The sequence below is a fragment of the Sphaerodactylus townsendi genome, linkage group LG03 (genome assembly GCF_021028975.2).
Source record: "Sphaerodactylus townsendi isolate TG3544 linkage group LG03, MPM_Stown_v2.3, whole genome shotgun sequence".
Taxonomy (NCBI): domain Eukaryota; kingdom Metazoa; phylum Chordata; class Lepidosauria; order Squamata; family Sphaerodactylidae; genus Sphaerodactylus; species Sphaerodactylus townsendi.
Genome location: NC_059427.1, coordinates 87,133,945 through 87,155,984, shown reverse-complemented (window position 1 = coordinate 87,155,984; position 22,040 = coordinate 87,133,945). Strand labels below are relative to the sequence as shown.

Here is a 22,040-nt window from a genome sequence, read left to right as displayed (position 1 = left end):
AACGCTTTAGAAACGAGACAGTTTGGATGGAATGGACACTAATATCTACATGTCTAGTTGTGCCTAATTTGGATAATAAAAGAAAGGATCGCATTGTTTTTAAAGCGTAACAAAATCGTGCCGTTTTCACTAGCGCCAATTCAGTCAGTGGGAAAAGAAAGTCCTTCCAGTTGCGCCCTCCAGACTATTTCATTGGTATGAAAATGAACGAAGCAAACAACAGTACGATTTAAACCGATGTGGGCCAGTTCCGGAGGGCCAGGGGTCCGGACCTTCTGTTCCAAGATCAGAGAATCTTCTGGGCCGAGATCAGAGAATCCCCACCCCCTTCCCTGTCGGCCACTTTTGGAAAAGGGCTACTACGACTCTCCTCATTCTGGGGGATTTACCACTGAAGAAGCAGAGATTTCCAAAAAGAATACCCCAGTTTCCCTGATGCAAACCCCGACAACATGAGATACTTCGGCCTCTGAGAGACGCCTCTGAAAGGAAGGCTGGAGATTGAACGCCGCCAGCCTTTCTCTTCCCTAACTACTCCAGTGGGCTTTCCCAAGAAAGAAACGATCCTAAGGAAAGGGGGGGCCGTGAACGTTGTCTCCCCCCCCCCCCGCAAACCCTCCCAAGCTTGGGACCCAAGTGGCGCTGAACCACTTCTCCCGGACTACCAGCGCTGTTCCACTCCACGGGCATGTTCCCGGAGTAGGCAGATCCTGGGTGCTGCTGGCCGAGGGGAGTCAGTCTCTGGCTCCCCTCCAGAGAGGCGCTGGCAGGAACTGCTCCTAGGCCCAGACCCCAAGCGCCAGCCTCGCAGCTTCCAGGGGCTCCTCGCTACCATCGGCCCGGGAGTCCGGCGGAACCCCCCTCCCCTTTGGGGTCACTTCATTCCTGCCCACAGAGGCCGACGGGATCCAGCCGTCTCACGCCAGATGCTACGACTGAGGCGGCCTGCGGCCTGGCTTGCAACTCAACTCAAAACACTGAGCTCCTGCTAAATGCCGCATTTTTGTTGCGGATCAGTTAAACAGCTTTATTTGCCAGCCTGTTCTTTGCCATGACTGTTATGGCCTCAATCAACAAAGCACACTTCTTCCTGGATACCACAGAAACTCAGCTGGGGTGCGAGTGTGTGGCTGTTAATTTTTCAATTCTCCTTTCCCCTGTTCAGTCCCAAACTCGCGACCTCTGGACTGGCCTGAAAAACGACAAAATATTTGCCTACGCTGATTTTAGAGGCAAGGTAAAAAAAAAAAACTCGTCCTGAAGAAAAGGAATGGGATTGTTCCTCTTGAAGTGGACTTTTCCATAAGACAAACCACCTCAATAAAACCAGTTTCGGTCAGGCACGTTCCCAAAGTACACGGGACTTTGGTCTCTTGGGCTAATCCAGCCATGCCCTCGTCAAGCATCCAGCCTGTCTGAGAAAGATGTGGAGATTCGAGCTCCACCTCTGCTAACTGACTTCTCTCTTTTCCATTCCCCCTGCAAATAGTTTCGTTTAAGAGATGTGACCCTGAAATCCAGAACAGACCTTGGTCTCCCTGATGTCAGAAACCACCAAAAACACCAAAGAGGGTTTTCTTTCAGAAACAAGCAGCTTCTCGGACTCCCTCGTTTTGGAAGCATGCACGCTAGAGAGACACATATGCGGAATTGAGAATGACCTTTTTGGTGCTAGATTCGAGTCCAGTAACAACTCAGAAATCAGCAAGATTTTCCGTATACAAGTCTAGACAGTTAAAGCCCCCTTTTTGGTGTTTGCAGTCCGTGACTGCCATGGGGTCCTGCCACCTCTGAGTTCGGACTACCCTCCAATTCCCATTCAAAGGGAGAAAAACATTTCAAAACACTCTCCTCCGCTCCCTCTCAAGTAGCATTCTTGATTGGAATGGGATTTTTCTCCCAGTTACTCCAGGAGAAGTCCCATAAGGAAGCTGTACGTACCTCAAAGAGGCTGTGGTCCTTGGGGGGAGTGCGGGAGGGGAAGGATGACTTAGTTGATGAGAAACTGACCCAGTTAGACATATTAAGTGAACCCACTCCTGCCAAACCTGTACCCCACCCCCACCAGCTTTTTACTATGAGTGCTCATTTGGAGCATATCCACAGTGCCTGTTGGAGCAGGATAAGGAAGAGCTTCTGGGAGAGAGCTGCGAGATGGAACACCCAACACACCAGGCAGCACTCCCTCCACGTGATCTTTTGCAGTAATAGTGGAAAAGTCCACTGAGATGCAGGCCCTGCCTGACTTTCCTTCCCACTCAGGGCGGGAATCACTCCCACCCGCTATTTGGTCGCACAAGTTCCAGGAGTGCAAGGTGAGGGGACAGGAGAGAGCTTTCTGCAGTTTCCCTGTTCGGCCAGGCTGTGGATCCAGGAAACCAGAAACATGTCCCCTACATTTCCAGCGCAGAGGCACGGTGAATGTGTGTGGGAGAGCAAAACAGACCTGAGCTCCACCCTGACGCATTTCTTGGAATCCTCTGCCCCACTTTCAAGCCAATCACTCCATGAAGACAAAGCCGCTGGGCTCTTCAAGGGACCGGGACCAGCCTCAGCTTCAAAAGCAAGCCTGACTGGTTTCAATATATTTTGCTTCCGCACCAATTCGGACCAGGATGAATTGGGGCACCTGGCTTATTTTCTTTCTTTCTTAGGCTTCTATGCTGCTCTCCCATGTCATGGCAGGCTCAGAGCAGCTAACATCAACAGTATACATAATAAAATACATCAACACACAATTATATTTCTAGGACTAGTGCATCCTTGTTATTTAATCATTATTCTCTGCCCAGGTTCATTCCAAAAGTGCAGTGGGGAGTATTCATTTATTGGTCACAACAGTGACCCTCATGCTGCACAGAGGTTGCTGTACCCAGAAGAAAAGATTGTTTGTTTCTAGTATTCTTGCACAACAGCAAATACCTTTTATGTAGGAGAACATACACACCTTGCAAGTAGATCATATCATGTTCATTTTCACTGAATTTTCAGAGCCCATTCACACCATCCCATCAAAATATACCAGCCTGTGCCATTGCCATAACTGGGTGAAATTGTTCAGATAGGAATGCAGTGCATAGGCCCAGGGCTGGTTCCACATGTGTGTGTTCACCACCAGTCGTTTGATGTAGCCAGGGGTTAACAAACAAGTGCAAAGGGGGAATGTTCATATAAGTTGCCAGGAACTCAACAGGTTTCCATGGAGATTCTTCAGAGGAGGTTTCTGGAGAAGAAATCCAGCTAGCAATGCCAAGCAGGTCTACCAAGCATCCTACTCACTTCCAAGAAAGCTTGCTTCTGATTGTCCGTTAGGCAACTATGAGACAGCCATCAGCCAGATTTTTTTCCAGCCCACGATGGGAAGGGCTTAACTGAACTGGGGACGCTACAAGACTGGTTGTGGGGGTTGTAATACAAACAACACATTCTGAGGATGTAAGGCAAAGGCTGCGTACCTGCTCATTACTGTTTCCACCAGGAAAGCAATTTCCCTGCAGGACTTCAGAGTACATAGGTTGAAGGAACCATGTCTCATAGTCAACCCCCCCCCCCCCTCTAGTCCAGTCAAGCTGAGGGCCTTACCAGTCCTGGATTACTCTAATGCAGAAGGTGTGCCATTCCTGCCCTTTGCATGGCACTTTTCTTAAGTGTCTGGAAAACCAGATCTCTTCAGAAGAGAAACATGTGGGGGTCCTCACAATCCAGAACAACACACTGCATTTTTCAGGAGATGGAGTGTGGGGATAGGACAGGCTGAAGGAGGGAGCAGGCCACAGGAATTGTCTGTTGAAGTGGGGCAGAGGATTCCAAGAAACAATATGTCTCAACATCTGGGGGGTTTAGCTGGATTGTTTTTATTGTTTTATTGATTGTTATTTATAGGAGTTTTATGTATGATTTTAGGCTTTATGCCATTGTAAGCTGCCTGAGCCTTTTGGGGGGCAGGGCAGGGTATAAATATAAAAATGAATAAGAATCCATTTCCAGACCCCATCTCTGTCTCCAGGTGCCAAGTGCTAGGAATCGTTTACAACGCAAATCCTGCCTAAAGGCCAAAGCCTCTCTTAGTCATTTCATGACACCTTTCATATTCCCACTTCCCATATCCTCTTGATCTGAGATTGTGAGCACCACCAAGTAGGTTGCATACATTACAGTGAATGGTGCACATACCTGTTTGTAAATGAGAGTTAACACCATCTTCACTTTAAAAATATAATTAAGGGCCAGATCCTAGATAAAGCCACGTGGGGGTTAAATCACTGGGGCAGAAAGTAGCATAAGAATCACTCAGTGCCAGGTGAAAGAAAAATCGTGTGCCATGCATGTTCACTGTAATCTGTGTATAGGGCTTACGACTGATTTTGGTTGCCATGTTTTAGCTAAGAGAGTCTTCCGGAAAAGGGGAAAGATTTTGTCTTTCCTTAGAATGTAGGTAGATCGTTTCCTGTTCTGTCGAAAGTTCTGAAAGAGACAATGGTGGAGAAAGGGGCTCGACTTCCCTGAATTTGTGCTTCCAGGCTTAGAATCTCATGGCCTCGCATCAAAAATCAGAGGACTGAAGTCCTCTGCAGCTCTGATGCTTTCATTGTCCCGTGCTCTGCAGCTGTAAATGTCACCTGCAAGTTCCACTGAAATGCCCTTCACTTGGTATGGAACCATCGCGCCAACCAGCTGTTGTCGCTCAACTGGGTTGTAAATTGGGATGTCTGTGAATTGCACAAGACAGTTATATATATGTCACTAAAACCCGCCTCCTCAGCAAGTGTATGCAAATCCGAAGCAAATTCCATAGATTTTTTTTTCCATGAAGGAGGTACTGCTGGATTAGACAATGTCCTTTTGACGCCCCCCTCACGTCGCTGGAAGGGAGCCAGGCACCTCATCTTCAATGATCCGTGATGATCTGGGTAGGTGATACTGGGCGCTTGTGTCTTTAACAGTGCCAGGGCAAACGAGGACAGAACGATTGTACGTGGGCAGTAAGGTGTGTCAGCAAAGATGCGAAAGGCTATCCTCGTATTAAGTTCCTTTTCTACACAAATAAAAATCCGGGAAGTGGGGAGCGAGGATTCATGCCTATATCAATGGTGTCAACCACACTCCTTTTTATAGAAGCGGATCTTAGTACCACCACAAACACACACAATTATTAAAGATACTGTGCTGTGGCAGGCTAGCCTGATCTTGTCACATCTCAGAAGCTAAACAGGGTTGACCCTGGTTAGTCTTTGGATGGGAGACCTGCAAGGAATACCAGGGTCTTGAGGCGGAGGCAGGTAATGGCAAACCACCTGTGAACATCTCTTGTCTTGAAAACCCAATGGGGTTGCCAAAAGCCAGGGGTGACTCAACAGCAAAACAAAATAATACATTTATAAGAGACTTGTCTTCCCACCTGGTAGGTATTCCTCCCCCACTCCTGCCCCCACTCTTTCTTGCTTTGGCATCAATTGGCCTGAAAGACTGCGGATTCCTTCCAGGAGAAGGTGTCAGTTACAAGGTGACAGACTCTGGGCAACACAACATTACAAATACAAACCAGTCTTCAATCTCACAGATTTTAATTGGTCTTCTCACCAAGGAGCTCAGAATGGCCTGCGTGGTTCTCTATTTTCTTCACTTCCTTCTTCCCTTTCCTGCATGGTTGGGCTGTGAGAGAGAGGCTGGCTCCTGCTCACCCTTGAGATTCATGACTGAGTCCCGGTTCAAGTTCTTGTCCAGCAGGCTGCCCAATATAGCCACACCTTGCCTACTCTGTTTTCATCTTGGATGGCTGCTGGGTCCCAAGGAATTCTGGGGACTTTGGTTCTATAATGAGATAAAGTCTTCTGGAAAACAGAGCACCTCAACAGTTGGAGTTTCCAAAGTTGGAACTACAGTTCCCAGAATTCCTTGAGAAAGGAAAAGATTCAGAATTGTAGACTGAAAAGAAAGAAGAAAGGGAAACTTAGGGAAAATGTTGTTCCTCTCCCTTAGCAGTGTCTTAAAGAATTCTGCAAACCCTACCGTGACTCTGGAAGAAGCAAGGATATTTGAACACGGTATGCCACTTTGTTGAATCTTTTGGAGAGATCTTGGGAATTATTCTAAAATGTTCACAACAAGAAGTTTCTGCCAAAATCAGGGCAATTTTTAAAATGTGAAGATTCTGCTTAGAGCTTCCAGAGGCCAAAGAGCTCAAGTCGAATACACAGAGAATAACCAATGTAACCAGTTGTAAATGTTAACACGTTTCCCAGCGTACCTTGCAAACTGTAGATCTGTAAAGTGGTTGGGCATCTATTCTGTTAGTACCTGTTGATAGCAACCCAAGTCCTGACCTAGGACAACATATAATTAAAACAGCAATTCCGAGCGGATCTGCTTCTGCTGTAGGTATTAATGCCTTATGCTCCATCGGTTGGGCGCTCTTAATGATCATGTAATAAAATGCTTGCCAGACTCGAAACCATCGGCTCAAGTCCCAGGTTCAGTCCCTGGCAACTCTCCAGCTAAAACGGTCAAGTACCGCATGATGTGAAAGACCTTAGACATCGACTGATCTGATTCCTTCAAATGTTCAAAGGGTTTTTTTAAACATGGAATTCCATCCACGTAAGTTTATGCCATTATTAGTAAAGAAGCATGAGGGACTGAACCAGATCCACTTCGGTCTGCACTTGCCCTGGGAGAATGTTCTTATTTGCTATGGAATTGTCCAGACATACACATCCGGAAAGAGACGCCCCCCCCCCCCCGCCCCCCAGCCCGCAAAAGATTTCGATGCTAAAGTTTCCTGTGAGAAACCAGTCCCGGTCTGCAATGCGAAAGAAGTCTCTGAAAATGCAATCCTCCATAAATCCCCAAACCGCAAGCAAAAAAAAGTATAAGTGGACTATTCATGTCGCCTATTGATTTCAATAGGCTTAAAAGCATTTAAAAGCGGGCAGTGGATGGCCCGGTGTAAGAGCTATATCCCCCCCACAAGGCCGCCGCCCCCCTCCCCCGCGATGGGATGGGTGGGAAAGAAGGAGGATCTCGGGAAGCGAATGAAATATAAGCGACACACTAGGCTGCCCAGTAGCTCGTGACACCACGCTCCGAGGGTCCCGAGCCCTGCCGCCTGGCTCGAGTTTTCTCTGCTGGCGCCGCCGATTGCAACGATCAGCGGCGGCGTGTCATCTTTTCCAAATGCAGAGGGGCAGCCTGGTGCCAGCGGGGCTCCCCCTCCCGCCTCCTGGAGCTGTCAAAGGCTCCCCCCAGCCCGCTCCGCCGCAGAGCGAGCGAGCGAGCGCGCAGAAGCTTCCAAGGAGCTCTCCCTGCGGAGGCTTCGAGGTTTGTGGCTTGGAGACATTTTCCAAGCCAAACAACTGCTGTCAGTTGGTTAGCATTTTTTTGTAGAATGCGCGCTACGGAGGCAGCCTGCAATTGTCACCATGACCAATCTCTGCTCCAGCCAGGAAAAAAACAATAAAAAACAGGTTGTGCAGCTCGATGCGACAGACTACAAAATCGCTGGTTCGAATCTCACCTCTGGGTTGGCAGGAGGCCTTACATGTACTGTTTTATTTTAGTCCGCCCCATTCTCCCAATATCTATCACAGGGAGATAATGATCCAAAACAATCTACTCTGCAACACACACACACACACACACACACACACCCCTATAGTAAATTCCACTGTGTTTAATGAGATTTACTCTCAGGTAACTGTATATTCTTTACAGCCCTAATCATTTAAGGGGAAATAAAACCCATCGATTTTCATGGGATTTGCTGCCAAATCAGTCTGTCTAGGATTATCGAGCTCATTTCATACTGTGCTTCTTCTATCACCCCCAAATTCCCATATTTATGCTTTTTCAGCAGAGAAGTGACTTTAGGTGTAGATTTTGTAGCTGTACAGCATATTTCACGTGCTAGTGGGAATATCTCAACCGTTAGAGAGAAAAAGGGATAAACAGGAGTTCATTGGCTACACGGACAATTTGCAGTCAGTTCGGATAATAGGAGCTTTTAAACATGATGCGTAAACATACATCTCAGTCCAAGCATTTAGGGTTCAAGTTTTCATTAGGGGTAAAATGTCCGCTCCAGTCGGATCTCAGAAAAATATCGGCCACAGGTTATTCTTCTTGTTACTCTTGATCTCTAGATCTGCTTGTGGGAGGAGATTCCTACTGCTCTCCTTAAAAAGTAAATAATCCACGTTTCCAACATTTTGCGACAAGGTCCATTGCCGCAGAATGGAGATTTGCGCCCCGTTAGTTTTAGGAAAAGGAAGTTTGGGATGCTTAAAGGATGTCAGGAATACCTCAGAAGTGCCACTAGACACCCCCCCCCCCATTAAGCATGGTGTGACGTCACCCAGGAGCGCAAAGTCACAGGCTAGAATAGCTCCCTGCCCAGTTGAATCCCAACATCGGCGTGTTCCACTGCATTGGGGCAGCGCTTTAGGGCAGGAAGCCTGGTCTGTGTGTGTGTGTGGGGGGGGGGGGGGCGTGCGTGTGGCAGGGGGGATGGAGGATCTTTCCAGGCTTCCCTTCAGCTTTTAACGTCGCAGAAAAGATGCTGATGTTTTGTTGGAGGAGGGCTATTTTAATTTACGCAGAAAATAATAAAAATGGGGAGGGGCGATCCGAATCTAGTGAAATGTTTTAAAGTGATTTGGGTGGATTGGGTAGGTTAGACTTTCAAATAAAAAAGAAACAGCTGACAAGACTGGGGAGTGGGGGAGAACGCAGGAAACCCGAAGCCCCCCCTCAAATCTGGGCATCCTTGTTGGGGGGTGGGGGGGCAAAGAACATGGCTACTCTCAAATTCCTACAGTAGGGCCAGACATCGAGTCTGGGTATTTTGGGGAAGGAGAAGATGTTTCAAGGGAAGGATTTGTTAGTTCCTATGCTTAAAGCTGCAGTCCTATGCACACTGGATGGGATTTTCGTCTGAGTAAACATGCTCCAGGTAACAAACAACAATACCATGCAATACTTGGGGTCCCATCTTGTTGCATTCTTTGATTCTATTCACTGAGATTTATTTCGAGTCATTGTAGATGGGAGCAGTTTATTCGTAATTTTATTGAACATTAGATTTAAATCACTCTCTTCCCCTTTCCTTCTATTCAGAATCCGGGGACTGATGTGCAGGATTAGAGCGAGGAAAGAGGTACAAAATCCACCCGGCCAACATCTGAGCAGAGTCATAAAGCAATTAAGCCAAAACATTTAGATTATACAACTGATGCAGTTCCACTGAAACCGATGGAGTATGCCCTGAAAACCGGATTGGGGCTACAGGCAAGCATCCAGAGGTCAAATGTAACGTTCCCACTCCTTTGAGGTAGAAGTCTCTACTGCAGGCCCCCCTAATTACCCCAAACTGATTAGCCGTTTTGTTCATTTCCCACAAATGCTACCACATCATCAGAGCAATGCGTTTCTCCAGCACAAACACAAAAAGCATCCTTCAAGACAAACAAGCAAACGTTAACGGAGAAGCATCAAATCCAGGAGAAGCGAAGCCCCGGTCCATGCTTGTCTCCAGAGTGCCCCAAAATGCTCCTCCGTTGGTGACGCACTACTATCTTTTGGGGAATTTCCAGATTTTAATTCTACCTCTGTGTGTTCGGGGACGGTGCATTTTAATCACGTGCCAGTAGAATAAAGCGTTTTCAAATCCGAATCCTTCAGATTTTGTTCGTTTAATTGCCTAAACGCCCCCCTCCCACTTCCCTGCAGAGATGTAAAAATGGCTTATTTATTATTTGTCTTATGTATTTGTTTTTCTCTCTGACACTCAAGGGAAATCAAGAATTAGAACTGGACCCAACGCTCCAGTATTCCCAGGCCCCCATTGCAGTCAATGCAGTGAAAACGACACCCCCCAGTTCCTCTTGCAAGTACCTAAACACCCCTCTATTTTATTCAGGATTACACAAAAGTATTCCCCATGAGTTCAGTGGGACTAAACTCTGAGGTAAGAGGAAGTACATACACCCAACAGCACCCCCTCTCCTTTAAAGAATTTTTCTTGGGCTTCCAATATCTTCAATTCTTATCGCAAATGTATACACCATTTTTTTTAAAAAAAGGCCTTTCTACGCAGTCGCAGATTTACTTCCCTGGCATAATCTGAAATCTCATCGAAAAACCACCTGGGCTGTACATCAGTCAGCACGATGTCGGATCATTTTTTCCCCTCTCTCCTCGCCGGATTTTGCGCAGCTTTATTAGTACTAACCAGACTCATGTTTCGCCGATAAATTATTGAAAATCGTTAAACAGTAAGTGACACCATTTCCTCTCAGATTCCAGGGAGAAGCCTATTATAATGAACTAGTAATTAAAAAGGAGGCACTGCGCATAGCCCAGGCAGGGCTCGGAGGCGCCTCCGACGTTCACATGCAGCAGCAGCAGCAGCCTTGGTTGCTGTGGTGGTTGTTTTAAAGATGGTGTTCTTTGATGTTTAAATCTGATGTCTTTTAACTAAAGTTATTCCCAATCGTGACTTCGGTGGTACAAAAACTCTGGTTGGACAGATGGAGGCCAGGAGCACAGGCAAGAGTGGAACTTTTGGAGACCGCCTAAACGCCCCCCCACCGGGGGGGGGCTGGAGAGCAATCAATAGCTGACGTAATCGATCGACTAGTTCACACTACTACTACATTAAAGAGGCGAATTTGAGCCAGATTTTAAGTGGGCCGCGTGAAAGGCTGGGCAATCACCTCTGCAAACAATTGGGTGCTCATCGAGTCTTAATCTGGACAGGGCATTTTGTCCCCAGCTCCGGTTGCTGTGCGCTTTTAGGGCAGAGAAAGGACTAAAAGTTAAGCTAGTTAAACTTTCCCTGGTTGCAGCGAGGAAAAGGCAGCGAACTCGCCCGGACTCATCAGTGAGTAAATCTAACTGAACGGAGGGATTTATTTCTACCTAGGATGGGGCAGCGCAATGGTTCACCTTCGCCTTTGTTCCTTAACATGCGATCTTGTGGACATCTGTTTGGAAACGCCATACAGTGGCATTTAAATCCGAGGAATCCTGTATAGGATGTCTCCAAACGTGCCTGGTATAACAGTAACTCAAGCAGTACTTTCAAAAATATATTTAAAAATCCGGTCAGTCGGTCCCCATCCGCCGAAAGCCCCAGCTAAAATTTAGGGAGGGGCTCGTTTTTAATTTCCTATCATGGAGGGGCGACAGGACTGAATTGGAGCCCGATCTTTCCATTGATTCCACTGGCGACCAGGCCGGAGTAAAGGGTGCAGGGCCCGGGCCATAAAACGAGGAGTCTGGAAGAAACCCTCCGCCTGATCCCTTATCATGCCATAAAGGCCCAATCAGTAGACAGCCCCCACCTTCCAGAGCCAGCCCATTGTGAGTGGCTTGCCTAAGCGCAACCGCCCTCTGACTCCCCAGGGAAATGTGTAACTGTTTTATCAGAAGACAAGGACGCGTCGTGAGGCAGCAACGAGGTCCCCCGTCTCCTCTGCCAGACAACAAAGAGGAGCAATGGTCACTTCTGTCTCGAGGGAGGAGAGATAAATCCCCTCTGAGCATACAGACATGGGGAAGCAGGGCGTTGGTTTCCATGAGGGCCAAATATGCTTCCCCCTGGGGTGCAGCCTAGGACAACTGCTCCGGCCTTAAGGGACAGAGCAGCGCCTCTTTTAGGAACGGGGCGTGATGTTGTCATTAGACACGATGACCCTTTGCTCTTTTAAATACAGCGCCGCTAACTTGCGCGGCCCTGTAAAGCCCGGCCCCAAGAAACTTGAAATATTAGCAGGGGAAAAGTGTGTGAGTGTGTGTGTGTAGATCTTTGAAGGCTACAACCCTTCACACATTAATCTGAAAAGATGAGCTGTGACTCGAAGGTTGGTGTGGAAGTAAATGGTGCTACTGGAACGTTGTGTTATTTTGCTGTGGCAGACTAACCTGGCTGGTGTCTGAAACCCTATGGATGTTTACACAAGAGTCTGTTCACTGGTCTGGGACTTAATCGGCCTGCTCTTTCTTAATATTTTAGGATAGGGGCCTTTTATTTTAAAGGCCCACTTCTCTCATCTCAAAATCCGTAGTTCACTGAGCCCAGCATAACTGGCGTTGGTATACACTGACATGGATTGCACTCAGAGCCTGAAATCTGGGGACATGATGCGCTTTTAAACTCCATTGACTTTTAATGGGGGAGTTAGGCACCTGCCTTAATCTCTGGTGATCAGAGGGTTTAAATTGAAAGAGGGGCTGTTGCCTAATGGTGTTCTTTCATTTACACCCCCCCCCAATGAGTTCAATCTACCATTTTGTTGAATCTTCCATATATATACACCTATAATCGTTCAGTTAGTTGTGCCTGGAAAAATTCAATTAAAATAGTGTATACTGAATTTGGATTGAGTTGTTTTTGAATCGCTTCTGTTTCTGTGCATTTCCCTTTGGCTCATGAGTCTCTCTAACCTGAGTTTTTCACAAAAGGAATAGACGTCCTCCTGCTGTGAGAGGGCAGCATTTATTTATTTTACAAAATGTATATGTGTTGCATTTCTGCACCCTCAAGGGCCCTCAATACCTGGACTGAAATTGGTTCAGTTCAAATCACGTTCAGTTCAAATGTTTTGATTAGTTTTGATTACTTAGTTTGGAATAATGTAAAAAAATCACGGAAAGTCATACGACACAGGCAAGGTACTATTGGCGTTGCATGGTCAAAGGTTGCACACACACAGATCGTACTAATCTAATCCTAGACAGAGTTACTCCCTTCTGAATACGTTGACTTCAGGGGGCTGAGAAGGGCGTGGCCTTAGTTAGGATGCTCCCATGATCACGCGGGCCAGAACACAGATTCGCAACATACAATCCAACCCTATTCCACTGAACAGAAAGGCAATTTCTCCCTTGGGTTGGACAGACCGCAGTATGCCCAAAGATGTGTAAACAAATCCACGGGCAAAATACGATTACATCCCATGTCAAAAAAAACGGGACCTGTTCACATTTCTGTTTGGCTGCAAGTAAAAAGTAGTTCACTAAAGACCTGCAATTATCAAATCCTACTCATTAAAAGTAAGCATTTCTGTATGGGCCCTGTGTGCAGCGAATCCTCTGCATTTCGACACGGAAGTAAGTCCGCAGAGTTTAAGCCAGCCGCCCGCAGGAATACTTGAATGAATGAACCGCGCTCTTCTGGGGGTGTTGCTAACACAGAAGTAACCTGCACTAGGCCCATTGGGGTGCGCAGGATTGCACCCCTCCCCCCGACCAGTGCAGAGCTAAGTTCCCGGTTCTTGAACTTCCCTACACAGACATTCACATAAAGTGAATCCAAAAGCTTCGGACTGGGGAGCAAACCAGGGGACGCTGTTCTCCTAGGACAGGGATTTAGCATGCGGTTAGGTTGGGGGTAATTACGAGGGCCATTGAACCGAGCTGAGGAGGTTTGCCAAAAGTTCGCAGCCGTAGGTTTTTGTGTCCCTACACAGTGATGGCGGTCCTGACGGGCTCCTCCTCACTCCCAGCTGCGGCCGACCCCCCCCCCCGCTGGAAAGGCCCACAGCGGAGGAGGGCTCCTCAACTCCTGCAACAGCCGCATCTGGAAGGCAGCGGCCGGGTGTGAGGGGCGGACTGGGGTCAGGGAGGACAACCGGAGGCAAGTCCTCCCCCTGGGGCCTTGCAGGCAGAGGCTGGGTGGCAGAGGATGCTGGCAAGGCGGGGGCGGACGAGGCTGCTCCGTTCAGGGTGCCCCCCGCGTCCGCCGCCGCCGCCGCCGTGGCAGCCATCCAGGGCCAGGGTGGTTTTATAGAGCATTTTATTTTACGCGGGACAATAAAACAGCTCCCCGAGCCGTTTGTGAAAAAACGAGAAGTCCCCGACGGCGGAGGTGCCGAGGCAAAGCGAAAGGCAAGAGCGGGGCTAGCCAAGAGGAAGAGGCCCTCCCAGTGGAGCCCCCCAGAGGCACAAGGAGGAGTCAGTCCACTGAACACCGAGGTCAACTCCCCGAGGGTTGGCTGACACGCACACCCCGCGATAAGACCCCGACTCCCGGCCCAGTTTTGTCACACTTGAAAGATCACCGGTCAGTTTCACGTAACTGGAGGGTTTCTGCCGGGCTGGTCCGCCTTGGGCGCCTCCCACAGTCCATTTCACACCCAGACCGCCGTTGCAGTCGCCGCTGCCAGGCTGGGGGCGAACAAGCAGCGTTCTGGGGGGATGATCCGGAGGGCAGGGAATCCAGGCAGGCTCAGTGGACGAAGGTGGAAAGTTATGACAGGGGCTCATGGTCACACGTGGCCCACCCCTCTCCCACCCTCCCTCCCTCCCTCAAGATGAAAGAAATGTATCCTCTCTAGCGAGCCTGTATAAGGACATCAACGAGATCTAAACACTTGAGAAAGACCACCTCTTCACCTATGGTGGCGGGAACTCCATGGCACCTGTAGATGTCTGCTATGGACTACAATTCCCTATCAGCCCCTGCCAGGCATGGCGGGACTGCTTTTATCCCGATGTTTAGAACAGGGTATATGGATCTCACAAAAAAACCCCACCTCCAAGAGCCATGATTACCGCCCATAAACCGGGGGTGCGGATGGTCTCGCCTTGTCTTTGCCTGGGCTCTAGCCTGGCGCTCCCCCCTGTCTTCAGGCACAGTTCTTGATTTTGTCCCATCATGGCCTCTTCTTCCCTTTTTCATTGGGGGGAGGGAAGGAAAAACACACAAAAGAACTTGCTTGGGAGTTCGGTCTGCGAAACTGCCTTTGGGCGGTCTGGGTTTTCAAGCCACATTCCAGCTCTAAGCCCCACAAGTGGATAAATTCAGCCTAGAAAATGCAGATTAGCTCATTAAATGGGCAAAGACCACCTACCTTCTCTTTCTCCCTCCCCAAAAGAACTATGCTAAACAATCCTGTCCGGTATCTCTACCTATCAAAGCGGCGCTGGGGCTCGTTCAGACATGGCAAATTTTAGAACAGCAGACGCAAAAAACAAAAGCATCGCTCCACTTCCCCATCTGCGGGAGGGGGAAAAAATCGGAGAGTTTGACTGTAATAGGACGAGGCACGAAGAGCTCCCCGTGGATGCAAAGTCCTTAATACATTACTGTCCAAGCAGATGATGGGACTTTAATAATAGAGCCGCGCGGCCCAAACTAAATGTTGGGAGAGTTGACAAAAACGTGGGCTAAAAAACGTAGAGATTAATTTTTTCTGACAGATACAAATGACACCCCAAGGCTTTGTCGAAGAGCAGCAACTGTCTGGGCCGGAACTGTGATTATTTGTCCCCCCCCCCCCCCCCCCCCCCCCAATTTTAAAAGCTCCTTTTCCAGAAAGTCTGCGGAGTTTCCCGCTTGGCATCAGGACAACAGTCTGTTCCAGGCGCGCCTGTTTAACTGCAGGGCTTCAAGGCCGCCAAAACACAATGGCTGATCTACTCTTGCAGGCCTCCTTCAACACCCTCCGCACAAGGCACGCTCTCTCTTCCATCTTGATTTCCAGCACATTCAGGAGGGAAAGGAATGAGATCATTGCAAAGCAGACTGCCCACCGGGGAGCAAATGCCACAGAAAGAATTAGCGTCCCATTCAGTTGGATGGAACCGGCTTGTAAATCAAGGACCCCGGAGCTAAGACTTCACCGGGAACTCTAAACAAAAGAGACCCCCTTGACTACTACGGAGTTTGTATGCAGAGCTGTAGAGAGCTGGGAGAGAGAAGTTAGGCGCTTTTTAGGTCTCAAAGGGCGAGTGAAGCACTTTTCCCCATCTGTGAAACTGGATCGTGCCAGATCCTGGGGGCTTCCTCAGGGCTGCGATCTTAAACGCTTATTAGCGAGTAAGCTTTATGGAAGTAACTGACTGGAACTAACTTTTGAATGTTTTCAATCCTGCTGCGCTATTGCCAGACAGCACTTGGCTGCTGAAGGCTTAACTTGAGTGCTCCACGTCTAATTAAAACGCTTGGCGTTTGAATCTGACTTGAAGGGCTCAGACTGTTTGACTATTTACTCCCAAGTAAAACCCAACGAGTTCAGCGGCCTTGTGCTGACTGACAATGTGTAGAGCACTTCTTGGGATGGAGTCATAGGAACACTCCAGAATAAGGAACAATAGGTCGCAGGCAGCCCCATTTGTCCACAGTGCTTTCTGGGGAGGCGAGGGCTATGGCCAGGAGGGGAAGAAGCTAGCAGCAGAGTCCCTTCCTCTGCCCCCTCCTGGGAATGTGTTTTTCAGACTAATTGAGGGACAAAGAGGCGGAGGAGTTTGTTAACCAGCCTCCTCATGTTACTCAGGACATCTCTTTATCTGAACTGGGTGCCTTTTTTTGTGGAATTAAAAAGATGCCTCTGATCCAAGGTAATCAAAGGGCCAAACTCCAGCCTCTCCCATCCACTAAAAACGTTCCAAAGTCCAAAAGAAGCTGCAACCCGAGTCACTGGAGATTATGTTTCCATTTGGGGTTTAATTCTGCTCCCTCCACCAAGGTCTTTCTCTCCCTCCCCCTGTCGTTGGGTTCACTGGAGTAGCCTTTTAATTGCTGGCAGCATTTTGATGGGGGTGCAGGGGGTGGTGGTGGTGGAGGGGGGGGAACACATTTCCCCTAAACAGGACATTTCCTGAAAGGCTGAAGTATTCTAATAATGCACAGTGCTTTTAATGTGCTCAGACCAACTCTGAAGCTTGCTAAAGCCAGGATATTTCCTGTTTCGAGCTACAAAATCAGAACAATAATTAACCTTTGTGGAAGACCAACTCTCTCTTCCTGCTCTCCCCAAACCGCAAGCTTCTAACAAATAAATAAATAACCAAGCTGATGAGAACAGCAACGACCAATATTCATAACGATTTTTCTAAACATTAGAAGACTTTCAGCTGTACTGCATAAACAGTCACTCGAATAAATAAAAGCAAATCCAGACAGCTGGATCCACAAGTCGACTGCACAGAAACATTTGTATGTAAGCCCGTCTAGCAAGGAAACTAGACTGAAAGCGAGGCCTTTGACTTCAACTCTAGATCTCTTTTGAGGGGGGTGGAGGGGGGTGGGCTGCACTTAGGACAAACTTTTAGATAGAGTTTCAGTGATTTTGTCCCAACACATTGACTGACTGAAACATGATTAAAAATGCAGTTGTGTCCTCCACAACTGGAGTTGCTTAAAGCCCTCCACCTGGGTGCAGGATGGCACCTCGGAATATCAAAACACCTTTCAAGTGACAGTCCAGTCCTAACAGGTTTAGACAAAAAGGAGGACGCTCCCTATTTCACTCCCAAGTCAATGCCTCAGTGGGGAGAGGGTGATGTTCCCTCCATTCATTATCTCCCTTCAGCAATTAGTGGTTAGGAGGGAACTCAGAAATAGTTCAGATAAGAGCCTGATGCCTTTTTTTGCAGCTTTATTGTGAATAATGGCTCTATATAAAGGCCAGTAGCTGCTTAGAGGGAGTGAAATATTCCCTTCTAGGGAGGGGGAGTTAATCAGCAGTAGCATACTGGCTTATAGATAGAGTGGCTGACAGCAAATAAAAGAGATAAGTTCCGACTAGTGCCTTTGAGAACCCGTTTACAAAAAAGTGGTCCCTGCAGACTTTACTGGAAAATTAAAAGTGGTGCATATTTAATAATCAGCAGCCCCCCCATAAACTTTCCCTCTCTCCGCCCCAGCTTTTTCCCCAAGGTCTCTAGCAAAAACAAACAAACTTACCCAAATCCACATAGGGAGGGATAGTCTTGGGCAGACTCAGTTCCATAGTACAGTCTGTGTGAACAATAAAACAAACTGTAAAGGACTATCAGCAGGTTTGGTGGAAGAACAATGCATGCCCATTTGGAGCTGGAAGAGGGAAAGGATGGCACCTAGTATCCTGTGGAAGAACCTCCACAAGGGATCTGCATCCCTATCGGAAACATGACACAGAACAGACACCAAATCCTCCAGTTTTCAGTGGTTAAGCATGCAGATAATTCTTTCTCATTAAAATTAAGGGAAGATTTCCCACATACCCTCCCTGGATCATGGCCATCTGAAAAAGTTCTCCCACTGTCACTGAGATTACTGATTGGAGATACGAATAATATTTCCAGGAAGCATCTTACTAGTCACTCCAACATATCTGAGCAAAGAGCAATTCCTGCATACCTAAATCCTAAACAGAAATGAGAGGGATACAAGATACAGGATTTTTGAACTGGGCAAGGGGGTCCATTCTATGCATACTTCACTGAAGTAAGTAGGGCATAATTTGCAGTGTAGACACTTACAGGATCCACCTTATGAATATAATCGACAGCTAAAGGTGAATTTACTTCAACTGAATGTGACTCTTGCTCAACGGCTGCATTACTGGAAAAAGGCTTAGCAACTTTGAAGGTGACTTTACTCACAATAATTTAATTGCGCCCCCCACCCCAAGACTCAGTGTAAGACTGACTTGCTCAGAACAGAAGAAGGGGCAGGGATCGGGAATTAAATAGAAGATAAGGAAAACATGGACATTTGAAATGAAACGCTTAAAAGCTTTCAGATAATGTCCATTCACTCAGTGCCTATCATCCAAGCAGTTTGGTAAGCACAAATAAATGACTTGATCCTAATCTGTTTACTCAGAAGTAAGTCTCGCTGGCCCCTAGTTGTGTGAATGTGTCTATGTGAATTATCCTCACACCCCACCTTCCATGATAGTGTCCAAAATGATGAGGGTAGCTCACTTGCAAAAACACACTTTTGAAGCATCAAATATTATTTTCAAATCATACAGGCACACAGATTTTGACTCATTTTTGCGGCTGTTTGGATCAGACTGTCATAGTTCCAACCAAGTTGCCAACTGTTGATTGCTTACACAATTGTTCCTAAGCTTCTTTTATTTCCTGGAAAGAAATACTCTAAATCACAGTTCACTTAAGACAAAATGTTGAGGGAACTCAAAGCAACTATGAGAACAGGCACCCCAATTTAGAACGAATGCTTTGAAAAGCATAATTGGCAGAAATGGGATTTGCTAACATGTAAGAATGTAGTTATGAACAAACTTGCTTAATGTATTTTTTTTCTGTCAAGAGGTGTATGCTTAGAATGAAGGTGGTGGTGTACATCTGCTGAAACCTAAATATCATGTCTTAAACTGTAGTTGAATTGCAAATAACACTAACTTCAGCAAGATTCTAATATTAGAAACTAGGAATAACCCCAACAATGTATGAACTACTTGATTTCCATTTTCCAGATGTAAGTGAGAGTTCTTTGATTTTGTTGTTTGTTAGGATTTTCTCTATATTTTTATTTAGTGACTTTCTTTTAATAAGTGAGCTAAATTTCATTCTACTAAAAAGGCTCTTATTTCTCGACCACTCCTTTGGGTAACATATTTTTAGGTGCTTTTTAAAAAAAGTCCTAAACTTTTGGCACACGATTCGAATTTACAGATAAAATAGAACTCTGAAAACATCATTTAGGTAGCGATTGTCACATGACCCCCAGAGAAAACACACCTGTGAAATATTAGGTTAGTCTTCTCAACTGAGGGAGCGACTTGAATCCTCCGGCTTAAAAAAACCCTTCAAGATCAAGTAGCCGCAGTCATAAAAAGAAAATGGAATTCCATAAAAACATAACATTTATTAGCGGCGTCCCAACGTGTTCCCTGTCATCTATGGTGTGCAGGAGATGAAATTGTTCCTCGCAGCCTTGACACTAGACAGCCGCAGCAAGGGTCTCCCCTTAGCCTGAAGTCCTGGTTTGATTTCAAGCTCGCAGTATGCAAAATGAGGCAACCCCCCACGGAATTATATTTTCGGGCATATTTGTCAGATTTGACGAAGCGCAGGAGCCCTGGAGAATTTATACAAGGTATAAAGATGTCAAGGACTCGCAACTTCAAGGCTAAGCCCAGGCTGCAATCAGGGAAACCGCGAGGAAACTGGCAGCAGCAACCGACCGGGGAACTGCCGCGGGAGGGCGGGGTGTCGCTGGGGTTCCCCAGTGATCCCCGCTGCCCTTCTCGGGCGGGCAGGGCACCTTTGACAATCGGGGCAGGCGGTCCGATCAGGCGCCTCCGCAGGCCAGAAGCAGCAGGGAAGCTACACCCTCCCTTACTCCCGAGCGCAGTAAAGCGTCGGAAGGCGGCAGGCGCTCAGCCTTTCTGCGATCCGGGGTTAGGTGGGAGAGCCAATGCGTGGGGGGGTGGGGGGAGCCCCGTATCTCGGAATCGTGGAGACTTTGGCGCAACTCCTTAAACTGGGGACGGAGACTCCTACACAAGTTGACTCTCCATTTGGCTCTGAGAGTCTGACGCAGCAGCTCGGCTGCTCTCTGCAGAGCCCGCTATTTGCGACCCCACAACCCCCTCGCAAGCTGGTGAATGAGAAAAGTCAGAGGAGGCACTTACTGGTGCGCCGCGCTCTTCCTGCGCGCCCCAGGCGATGCCGGCTGTGGAGAGGCTCAGCGCTCGCTCGTCCGGCCGGGTGCCATGTAGCCTCCTCGGCTCGTGGAGCCCCGTTGGCGACCGGGGGCTCTGGAAGGGGCCGCTGCCTTTCCCCTTTGGGTGGCTCTTGGCCCAGCCACTCCTGGCCCCGCCTGCTCCTCTCCAGGGCTGTGAGCTGCCCGGGCCGCAGCTTTAGGGAGCTCTGCCGGCTCCTTCTGACGTCACGCAGGGTACCACACGCAGGCGAGCCCGGAGAGGCACCGAGGTCGGGGCGTTGCGGGGTGGAGAAATCCCTTCGGTTTCGCCTTCTCACCCAAACCACTCTCCCTTCTTCCGGCAGGCAGCCTCGAGAAGCACCACCGACATACCCGCCCCCCCCCCCCTTTCCGCCCTCAATATCCCACTCCGTCGAGGGCTGTGCACCTCGAGTACGTTTCTATCCCCGAGGGTTGGGACAGCCGTAGATGCACGGTTGGGACCTTTCCCCTGCCTCCGTACCCATTGCTGGGCTTAGAAGAGGAGGAGGAGGAGGGCAGGACGGCTTGCTTCGCTCTCGCCTATCCGAAGAGTCACCCAGCCCCTCTCTTTTGCTTCCTCTTGCAAACTGATCGCCTTTATCTCCCCCCCCCCGCCCCCCGTATCCCTGATCCCTTTCTTTATTCCCCCTTTCCCAATCAGGGACAAAGCACACAGACCTCCGAGCAGCCCTGATGAGGCTGGGCGGGGGGTACAAATTGGCTACCTGCCTTCCCTTCCCGCTCCAATCGCTCCCCTTCCCTTCTGCCACAATCCTGTCTGCCTCACCGTTGCCAGCGACGGACACATTAACATTTTTTCCAGGCCTGCGAGGGAATGATTATTATGGAGACCCTCACCCTGGCAGTGGATAACAAGGTCTTTGCCTGGGGATTTGCAGGAGGGGGATTCCCTGTTCTTGCTCGGCCTAATCCTCCAGTTTCTCAAGTTAGCAAGCCGTTTTATTAAAGCGCTAAATAACAGGATACAAGACCAGGCTGCCCGAGAGAGGCCTAATAGGCGTGTGTGTGGGTTTGCCTGTTGTTTCCCCTTAAGGTAAGAGCAAGAAGGCTACCCTCCTTCTCACCTCGAGGCTCATTTTGTTCCGGATTAGCAGTCAACATAATTGGTGTGTGGATCTGGTTAAATGCAACCTTTGATCCCAACGCCCCTCCTCTCCCTCGGGGGATTCTCGGTGTCAAGGAGAATTTGTTTCCTTTTTACTTGGAGGAGGCATCTCGATGACGATAATGATTAATTTCGCAACTGAAACAGTAATAATAATTTTTTTTTTACACCCGCGCGTTGAAGACCCAGCTCGCCTCGACAACCCGACTTTTGCTCAGAGCTCATGCTCCTTCTACAGATGGGCATTACCCAAGTTTAGGGTTAAATCACGTCGCCGGCATCGCGAGATTAAGGGCGCGGGAAGCTGAGGCCGAAAACCTGAGCTCAAAATTGAGGCCTCTGTGAAGAGGTGGGGAAGGGCTGCTCTTCACATGGGGTGCTATGGAAGGCGCCTGTTTTTCAAAAGTCGTCTCCCTTGACAACCTGAGAACCTACTGTGACTTTATGTACTAAGGCTTGCGGACTGCTATAAATCCATGTTATCCCCTACCC

General features: G+C 48.2%; 1 protein-coding gene across 2 annotated transcripts in view; it reads right to left on the bottom strand.

Moving 5' to 3' along the window:
• PITX1 (paired like homeodomain 1) overlaps positions 1-20,750 on the bottom strand; it is a 38,345-nt gene extending 17,595 nt beyond the window's left edge. The window contains exons 1-2 of one of the 2 annotated variants that reach the window (XM_048490540.1): positions 20,370-20,750; positions 17,687-17,740 (exon numbers count right to left, since the gene is read on the bottom strand). In XM_048490540.1, coding sequence (XP_048346497.1) covers positions 17,687-17,732 — 46 coding nt within the window. In that variant the 5' untranslated portion in view covers positions 17,733-17,740; positions 20,370-20,750. The remainder of the gene's footprint in view (positions 1-17,686; positions 17,741-20,369) is intronic. The other variant, XM_048490543.1, reaches the window with a different exon arrangement.
• Between the last annotated feature and the right edge of the window lie 1,290 nt (positions 20,751-22,040).